This window comes from Triticum dicoccoides, chromosome 4B (assembly GCF_002162155.2).
Source record: "Triticum dicoccoides isolate Atlit2015 ecotype Zavitan chromosome 4B, WEW_v2.0, whole genome shotgun sequence".
NCBI classification, from domain to species: Eukaryota; Viridiplantae; Streptophyta; class Magnoliopsida; order Poales; family Poaceae; genus Triticum; species Triticum dicoccoides.
The window spans coordinates 581,722,997-581,733,123 of record NC_041387.1 but is presented as its reverse complement, the minus strand read 5'-3'; the positions used below and the strand labels follow the sequence as shown (position 1 = coordinate 581,733,123).

General features: G+C 45.1%; 2 protein-coding genes across 2 annotated transcripts; one reads left to right on the top strand and one right to left on the bottom strand.

The window, feature by feature from the left end:
• The first annotated feature begins 1,829 nt into the window (after nt 1-1,829).
• On the top strand, nt 1,830-3,439 carry LOC119291560. The gene is made up of 4 exons (XM_037570340.1): nt 1,830-2,218; nt 2,345-2,383; nt 2,951-3,035; nt 3,146-3,439. The coding sequence occupies exons 1-4, from the start codon at nt 1,877-1,879 to the stop codon at nt 3,226-3,228; spliced, it is 549 nt and encodes a 182-aa protein (XP_037426237.1). The 5' UTR covers nt 1,830-1,876; the 3' UTR covers nt 3,229-3,439.
• A 3,017-nt stretch (nt 3,440-6,456) lies between these two features.
• LOC119291559 (cyclic dof factor 1-like) lies at nt 6,457-9,019 on the bottom strand. The gene is made up of 2 exons (XM_037570338.1): nt 8,679-9,019; nt 6,457-7,925 (listed from the first exon to the last, which is right to left on the bottom strand). Exons 1-2 carry the CDS (start codon nt 8,781-8,783, stop codon nt 6,711-6,713), a joined length of 1,320 nt encoding a protein of 439 aa, XP_037426235.1. The 5' UTR covers nt 8,784-9,019; the 3' UTR covers nt 6,457-6,710.
• Between the last annotated feature and the right edge of the window lie 1,108 nt (nt 9,020-10,127).

The following is a 10,127-nucleotide window of genomic DNA, read 5'->3' as shown; positions in this document are numbered from 1 at the left end:
GTCCATGGCTAGGAAACATAACCATCTTTGATTAATGAGCTAGTCAAGTAGAGGTATACTAGTGACACTCAGTTTGTCTATGTATTCGCACATGTATCATGTTTCCGGTTAATACAATTCCAGTATGAATAATAAACTTTTATCATGAAATAAGGAAATAAATAATAACTTTATTATTGCCTCTAGGGCATATTTCCTTCACAAGGTGCAAGGTGCATAGCAGACCGACAGCCTAGTCGGGCTCAGGAGGAGGGGGCGGGAGCGGGGGAGCCACACAGAGCGCCATCGAGCGAAGATTAGCGAGGAGGTTGGTGATGACGTCCCGGTCCCGGGGGCGGCTAAGCGACCGCCAAAGCTGCAAGTTGCCACACATTTTGAAGATAGCGTCAGTTGCACGTCAAAGAGGAACCTTCTGAATGACAAGCTTGTTGCGAATGTTCCAAAGCGTCCAGGTGAGGATCCCAACGCACAACCATCTAATATGGCGGTAGCAGGGAGGGGAGGCGTTCAGCTCCGCAAGTAAGTCGGGGAAGTTGCTATTGCACCACTGGCCACCGGCCGTTTCGCGGAAGAAGGCCCACATGAACTGGGCAGTAGAGTACGAGAAGAAGATGTGGTTAGCATCCTCGATCGTGCCACAGATGGGACATATCCATCGCCCGGGACACTACACTTGAGGACTTCGACCCCAGAGGGGAGGCGTCCGCGGATCCATTGCCATAGAAAGATCCGGATCTTCAGAGGGAGGCGGATGTCCCATATCAGATTAAATGGTTCCGGGGCCGTCGATGGCGCGATGGCCGCATACAAGTTTATTACTCCTAGCATTAGTGGAGTAATGGAAGCAGTACATCCGGTGCCGAATCCATCCAGATAGAAGAGGAGAAAACTTAACTATCCTAGCGAGTTCATGAGCTACTTTATTACTCTCTCTATTACAATGATCATAAATTACATGATTAAAATCTGACGACATCGTATAGCAATCATCAATAATTGCACTTGCCACCGAAGAGGAGTTGCCTACTCTCAAAGCTTCCACAACCTCCATGCTATCCGAGTTGATCACGATCTTGCTGCATCCAGTGGTTCTGGCTAGATTCAAGCCAAATATGACCGCCAATGCCTTTGAAGTGAACGAATCATAGCATATGTCCACTCGTTCATTAGCTGCCACAATAAATTTTCCGCTGTAATCTCGGATTACTACCCCACCGATCGCTCAAGAAGATCATGGTCAAGGCCAGCGTCTACATTTAATTTCATATACACCATGCATTTGGCTTCTCCCATGATTCAAGACGTACCTTTGCCTTAGTGAAACAAGCAATACTAAAGTTAGTTGAGAGTCCTTGGATAGCGAGAGCAATTTGTGCGGGTTTTTGGGTGTCCTCTCCATGGTAATTTTTCCGGTGTTCAAACCATAGGTACCATGCCACAGTGGCCACAACCTCCTTTAATTTGGGAAGGCTTAAAATCTGGACATCAGTTTTCTCTAGGAAAAGCTTAATAGTTCATACGCCACTTCTTCACCTGATTTGAATTGTGTATATCTTCTCTTGACAACATCAATCAGCTCCAATGTCGCCATACCTCTTTTGATCTTAGGCACTCAAAAAGGAAGTATTTGACGCTATCCGGTCCCGTATGGCATTCCGGACAATGTGTTTTCAGTTTCATGTGCTTCGAGGCCAGAACCGCCCTACACAAAATAGCACTATAGAAAAATCTCCAAATAAAAATCTGGATAGTGCGAGCAGACCCTTTGCTCGAGCTGTTCCCATCTTTTCAGGAGAGGCCCTACCTCGAAGTATCTCGGAAATCAACGGCTCAAAATAAACCCCGGAAACCGAATCCTCCTCCAGATAGGAAGATAATGGTGGGCCGGAAGCCGATGCGCCGGCGCCGCGCCGACCACCCGTCTCCGCCGCCGCCGCAGTCCTTCGGTGCCACGGCCCGGCCGACTTCCCCCCGCTCCTCCACCTCCGCCTCCGCCGTCGCCAACCTGGACGAGCTGCTCTACACGCCGTCCGCGTCGGAGCCCCGGAGCTTCCCGCACGCGGTGAAGCAGCAGTGCTGGGAGAAGGCCGAGAAGGTGCCTGGGCGCGACCCGGAGAGGTGGCGCCGCGACGCGCTCGGCAACATCGTCTTCCGCAAGCTCGTTGGCTGCCCCGGCTGCCTCTGCCACGACTACGACCACATCGTGCCCTATTCCAAGGTCCCAATTAAGAAGCTTCGCTTGCTATTTGCTTGATACATCTGATGAATTTCCGTAGTGCTTTTGCCCACTCACACGTTTTTGTTTCCTGAACTTGTTGTATCACTGACGCTTTTCAATTGACAGGGCGGGAAGAGCACATTGGAGAACTGCCAGGTTTTGCAGGTACAGATTCCATGTTTGATCACTCCAGTCTCTGTTGTCTACCCGAAAATGTACTATGCCTCGAGCAAGATAATGGATACTCTCATGCTGGTTATGTCTAGAGAAAGATAATGGATACCACTATGGTCCAGCAGACTGTTTCTGTTTATGCTTATAGGCAACCGAGAGAACCAAACTTCCTATTTTATGCCTACCTGTTTGCATATTGTTTGTGCATGCGTGCTACTTTCTTCAGACACAGATCTTTCAAAGTAGTCGCTAGTAGCCACAGATCCCTGTTTGGCCACTCCAGTCTGTTGTTTTCCTGAAAATGTGCTATGTCTAGAGCAAGATAGTGGATACTACCATGGTCCAGTGGTCCAGCTGGCTATTCTGTTTATCCTCATAGGCAAGTGAGAGAACCAAACTTCATATTTTATGCCTACCTTCTCGCACATTGTTTGTGCATGGGTGCTACTTTCTTCAGCCACAGATCCGCTGAAGTAGTCACCAGTATATTAGTCATTACTGTGATGCGAATCAGTTTATTCTATAGAGCATAACTGATATATCAATTCGTACTTGTAGGCTACTGTGAATCGATCTAAAGGGAACAATACTGAGATATCCAAGTCTGAACTAGCACAGAGAAGCGCATATTGTCGGGTTTCAGGTAAGTAATGTCTACCTTGAATGAGCCTGCTGCCTTTAGTGAAGCAGTCACTGAGCACAAAATTTATTCAGACACCCAACTTGCTAAGTAACTCTGTCTGATTTCCTCAGGACGTGATATGGATCTTTTTGAACTCTCTGCCTTTGGGAATGTTCGACGAGGGCCAGATTCAGGGGGCTGCAAAATCCAATGAAGAAATGAACATATCTGATGTGATGTTAACCAGCTTTGAGCATTTGTCTCGAATCTGTGAAGAGGAAGCTTGGTTGACGGCTGTGTCAAATATTATCAGTTATTTGTCTGTAATTTGACACTTTGCGTGAATTATCTGAGGAAAAAGAATCTGCTATTTTGCAGCCCGATATCTGTTGTGTTCAATACGGAGTATATCTTTTGTTACTCCATTTCTTTATCATGGCAATTTTACAATCATACAATTTATCTGGAAATAGTAATGCAAGTAAAAGCCATAGGAAGAATGTTCAATTTGATTTATTGTTGTGATCCAGATAATCTACTGACTGACCTGAATTTTGTTTGTTCTATTTTATTTTATTGTTGAAATGGAGGCAAAATATTTGCCTCGTCTATTAATTAAGAAGAAGAGAGTTGCCCGGTTAATTTAAGGAAAACAGGGCGAAAACTGATACAACCAACCCATACGCTATTGTATATACTTATAGACTTATGGTGACTTGTTTTTGTAAAATACCGAATTAAGGTTATCATGTATTGAGAAGCTTTGTGCATTCTTTTGTCCACAATCTAGAGGATTGACTATCAGGATGAGCTGTGTGACTTACGTGAGCTGTGTCATCTTAGCTGCACTTGGCAGGGACGCCAGGATGATGGGCAAAGATACTGAATCCTGATTCAGGGCTTTTACTTTTTTGTGTTGAATGCCCCAGTTCGAAAGTGTGGTCACCGTATACAGGATTTTGCACAGATAATGCAATCTTTCCATGTGAATTGATTGATCTGACATTTGTATCCACAGATATATGAGTGGATGTGGAGACATGCAGATGTATGATCTTGGTTCGCAACCCACGAATGATGCAATATCCAGATCCAAGGCATGGTGATGCCACTGAAGCGACAATGACTGGCTGTCTTGGGATTTTTTGCAGTACTTCCTGAAACTTTTTTCTACATTCTTATACTGCTTCTGAAATCTCAAACCTGAGTATAATTAACTTCAGTGTCTGAGTTGGAATTTTAGTGCAATTCCCTGCATGTTTTCTACAGTTTGAAATAGACAAAATGTTGCGTTAACGTGAATTTTTTAGTAGTCTAAAACTGTAAATAGATCTGCGCTTCACATGTTAAGATTGTCCAGTGATCATGGCATATTTATGTTCGTAGGTTTATTGATTGTTGTTGATATGCTAAATCACTTCATCAGAAGTCACCAACCCACCATCCTTGATACGTGTATCTTCTTTTAAGAGCACCATGCCACATGCATACTGTATTTCACTGTTTAAAATTTATTACATCCGAATCTTGCTAGTTTTTGTTTATATTTGGAAAGAAGTATGCTGCCAGATTATCCCCAAAAGTTTCACCTGTAGCTTGCTAAATTGATAGCATAAGGATACAGACCGTCTGATGCTCCAGATCTAGAGGAACTATAGGAGTGATGATACATACTAATAGAGTAATAGTAAGCCAAACCTTACTGTTTCTGTTCATTTCTCTTTTCTTATTCATGCATAGATAGGCCTGAAATTTAAATATTTACAAATTGCATGTTCTAGGTGTTCCGTGGTAGTCAAACACTCGAGAGATCAGCTTGCTTGTATGCTTACTTTCTTTCATGCTCTGTGCATGACATGCTCAGTGCTGTAACCGTGTCTATGGTGGGTATGTTTGAAATCCCACTATCGTATATCTTTCCATTTTATTTTATTTTGGTATTAAGCTTGTCTTCACATACAAATAGTGTTCAAAGCAAGTATGATGAATTTGTTAAATACTTAGTGTAGACTGAGGACTTGAAAGTAGTTATTCTCCTAGTGAACAGTGTTGTCCACTTTAGCACTCTAGTGCAGCTTTTCTGTTATGCGCCTTTGATGGGAAAGTGCGCTACAAAAGTTTGGTAAAGTTTGCATCCTTAAGGTTTTAGCTGCCAATTATGTGAAGACACCAAAAGGCAACTGGTGCTATAAAAAAGTGACTACTGCTTGTTGTGTTTGACCTTTAACTCTTTTATTTAAAGTATTGCATCACTTCTTTCATAACGTGGCCGAAAGTCCCAAGGATAGACATGGTGGCCACTGCGCCCCCATACTTGAGGAAATACGGTTGATTTCCTGTTAAGTATGCAGCAAAATAGACTTATTTTTAGCACATCATACTAAACCTGTGTTCTCATCATCAGAAGACTGCTGAAAGAGCAAAAAAGGAGTCAATAATATTGATAATCAGAGGCATGCTTTGTTGGAAAAGCTTTATGCTTCTCTTCTTACCGTAGTATGTTTTATTTTGGGTGTGTCTTTGCCTTAGAGGAGGGAGGGGGCTGCACATTTTGTGTGTGTTCTGATAACCATTGACCAGCAATCAGATGACCATTATATTGGAAGTTTGATAGATCATAGAAGGTCAAACATGTGGCCTATTAAAGGTCAAACTGGTTGACGATGGTGTAAGTGGAAGTGGCACTGCCAGATGCCAATGACTGAAAAGCAGAATGAATGGGGGCAATAATGCATGTTGTTGAGACATTGAAAGGTAGGATGTTACCTAACAGATAGAAAATTCTGTTTAGTGTTATCTACCAGTCTATACGACTATACCCGCCGCCCACACTCTGTTTATTTGTAGGACTACTGGTATCTTTGTTGATACGATGGCACAACTTTCAGACATTACTTTTTTGTCAGCTCCTGATGTTACTTATCACATGATAAAATGTTGATCTACTGAAGTACGCCTCTGAGATATTCATATGACCATGAAAAAAACACGATATTCATATGAGACCATGCATGGACTTGAAGATTTTCTTTGTGCTCATCTTTACTTATTGGTTTTCTTTATGCAGGACAGCTTGCAGTATGTGTGAAGGAGATAATATATTAGGTATCACATTTAAGGTTAGTGGGTCATCCAGTAGTTGTCTATCACTTTTTTTCCTTCTTCCATGCCTTCCTCCACTTTTTGCATCACTTTCATAACCCAATTATCTCAACTATAAGGATGAGAAAACAAAGAAAAAGAAAGGGAGAAACGAACAAATACATCAGATACTGTTTCTGCTATCTGTGCAAATTGTTACATTAGAAAGAAATAGACAAATGGAAACAAGCTGGAGATATGCACATAGTATCACATTTCTAAGGATGCAGTGGACTCATCTTTGTTATACAATGGGATCAGACAGCTACCAATTGTTTCGGTGCTATCGTGCAAAGGTAGCCCTGCCAAACATTCCAATCAATATATCATATTTATCTACAGATACAGGAACTTCTGCTCCCAATCTTCCCCAACCCAAATAGCTATCTACAAGTTACCTAGTACAGCTACAGTTACAGGATCTGCTTATAGCTATGTTGAACACTCCATGTCTCTTATCTAGTATGCAATTATCTAATGTACAAAATTTCAGCTGTATCATGCTACATGGTTTTATAGTAGCAGAAGGCAGCATGAAGAATTTCCAGATGGTGCTCAAGATCTCTCTTGGAAGTTCACTGAGCGCGACAGTGCAGCTGGGTTCCCCTTCAAGAATGGCAGGCTATTGTTACCTCTGTGGCTTGACATCTTTGCCTCATCCTTTGGATCAAAAACCCTTGCAAGCTTACACCCTTTGCCATCATCCTTCTCCACCTTGTCACCCTTGATCCCAATAAGTGACCAGATAGAACTCCTGGCTACCTCATCTACGTCATCGATCCGGATCGTCTTGGGCACCCACACCTTGCCATTACCCTTGGTATCTCTTTCCTCGTCACCATCTCTAGGATGCTTTCGGGATTGGAAGCAACTGGACATTGTCGATACCGGAGAAGCAGCACTAGGTAGTGAGCTAGATTGACACTGCGGCTGCGGCTGCGGCTGTGGCTGTGGCTGCCATGGAGTGTTCCAGGCTCCCGGAACCATGCAGCCCCAGTAGGCAGCAGCAGCAGCTGGATAGAATGGAATTGCTACGTTTGAGGCGAAATAGGCAGGTGACGGTGCACAACTGAATGGCCACATGGCTGCCCCGTTCATGCATGGATGCTGCGCACAATTTGCGGATCTCTCTGCTGCAACTCTCTCCCTCGAGTTCATTTGGCTCGACTCTTCTCCCTTTGCCCATCCTTCAGCAGAAGACCCTACTGACGGGGCATCGGTGTTCTCGGTCCGGGTTACTGAGTTGAGCTCCTTTATGTGCTTCATCTGTTCTGAGACGTCTAAGGTGGACGCATTGGAGCCGAAGCTGAGCACCGTGCCATTGGTGTTGACTGGGGTGCAGAGAGGATCACCGGGCAGAGCGGCCCTTATCCTCTGAAGGAAGTGGGAGGCGGCCGATATGCTCTTGCTCTTGCGGCGGCCTGCGCCGACGGGCACGTTGCGCATGGCGCCTCCGGCCGTCCAGTACCTCTGGCAGTTCTTGCAGAAGTGGCGCGGCTGGTTGATGTTGTAGTTGTTGTAGTAGCAGAACTTGGTGTCCATGCTGCTACAGCGTGGGCAGGGCAGGATCTTGTCAGGCTTCTTGAGCTTCTCCTTCTGGTTGGCCGTGTCCCCCTGTTCTTCGTCTTGTTGATCTGCTGCTGAGTTCTTGGCAGCAGATGGATCCTCGACGTCCACAACCTCCGGCTGCTGAGGCGAGCCCGTGGAGTCCTGAGGGGCGATTTCTTGCACCTTTGGTTCAGCCGTGGTGCTGCCTCTGTGCTGAAGGTCCTGTAAACATTCAGAACATGTGATGAGTTTCTTTGTATACATGTAGTCTAACTTTGCAATAATTTTGTCGTGAATTAGAGGTCCACACACACGGTGTAATATCCGGGTCATTGACCTGTGACTGCACATGCTTTCCCCCATGCCCAAGTGTAAAATTTGACAAAGTTTATTCATGTTTCGATTCTCATCCGTTAGTGAAAAGAAGCTATGGTGCTTTAATTTGCAGTGGATGAACTACACCAGAGTCGGATGCATCTGATGCTCTTGTAGGTTACGGCACCACATAGTAGTAGCTGCTTTCAGCAAAATCCTTGGAAGCACGCGAAAACGACCTATTAAAAGAGGCAAAGGCCTTTCTTTCTAAAGTCCAGATGTTCAGACAACTAGATCATGTATGTAGTACTAAAAACTGCTGCTATTAGAGAGCAGCAAAGGCGAAATTCTCTTGCTAATGGGAGCTAAACCTGCCTCCCTAACGCTTAACAGATGATGCTACCTCCCAAAATAGGCAGGGAACTCCGTGCTTTAACACCTGATGAGTAAACCAAATACGACTCCTCGCCATGATCAACTCCAAAGCCAAAGAAAACAGGCTTCAAAAATGACTTCTTCTTTTTCCTAGGCTCAGTAAACCAATCAAAATTCCCAATCCCGAGATTCTATAGGCAGACCAGATCACCTGACCTCCAAGCGACACACAAGAACACAAAGGAGGAGGAGGAGGAGGAGGAGGAGGAGTGGACGAGCACCAACCTTGTGGACGTCTCCGGCGCCGGCGTCCGGCACGGGGATGGTCTTCCCGAACAGCTTGATCAGGCAGTCTCCGCCGGCTCCCGCTGCCGCCCTGAGCTGCCCCATCTCTCTCGCCGGCCACCTCCCAAGCAGCAAAGCCGCTCTGTTTCTTCCTTCCTCGAGGCTGTGTGCTCCTCTGCTCTGTGTTTGGATTTTTCTTGGACCAGGCCAGCTACTCCCTACCGTGCTACGCTCGCTCGCGGACAACGAGCAGTAGGCGGCGAGGTATGGCGCGATCGGAGGAGAGATTTTTGGCTCGCGGGTTGCTGGAGCTGCTGAGGGTGGATGGGATTGGGGATAGTCCAGTTTTAAGGAGGAAGAAAGGGGGGTGGGGCCCACGGGCGCGGGCAGAGAGCCACAAGTTGGGTTTGTGGCCTCAGGGGTGCGGTTTTTGATTCGCTCCACCATCTCGCTTTTGCCCCGGCGTCACCCTCAACCCCTTGCGTGGCAACCCAACGCTTGGCTGAGGCTGCATGCACAACACACTCTGCATTCGTCTTGTTTTCCATCCCTCCTCGGCTGCCTTGGTGCTTGCTTGTTGCTGGGTGAAACATGACCTGTCTCTTCTTCTTCCTCGGTCTCTCCTCTTTGGGCAGCATCGGCGTGCCATTTCCCCCCATACGGAGCGCGCTTCGAAACGGTTTAGGCTCGCGCATAGATCGACCGTTATGGGAGGTTTGGTATGAGGTACGTTTCTTGTTTGAAATGGGTTTTGAAATTTGTGTGTGCCAACGGTCCGAATATGTTGAAAAGACTCCTTTTCAAGCTTTTAGCAGATGAGTTGGGTTGGCATTAGAAATAAGCACATGGTAACTTTTTCCCTTAGTAATAATCACCAAGGAGTTCATGTTTTTTTACATTATATGGATGAGGAGCATAGATTCATGCACCTTTTACTGAGAAACTATTTCCTCTTGACTGTAACTCTATCACTGTGGAATAAAACTCATTTCCTCCTGCAAAAAAAGAGAAGTTGGTACACCCTACACATTAAGATTCAGTTTGGATTGAGGGCGTTTTTAAAGTTATGTCATGCCATGGTTGTTCATTTACTTGAAATCACATATATTTGTTGTGTGGCCTAGAACTATAGGATGCTCACAAGGCAAACTTAAAACATCTCTAGCCCTTTCCTTAAATTCCGATAACTACTCAAAAGATTCTTCCTCCCCCCAAAATAACTAAGAGGGTGCTTGGATACAAGGGACTATTTTTAGTCTGACTAAAAATAGTCTCTTTTAGAGGCTAAAGTTCCAAGCACCCCTGACTAAAGAGAGGCTAGGACTAGTCTTGAGGCTAAAATCTTTTAGTCATGGAAAACCTACTAAAATATGTATTAGCTCTCTCTCTCCTCATTTAATTCCTCTCCTTAGTTCTGGATTGGAGGGTTTGGAGGATAATAAATGCTCA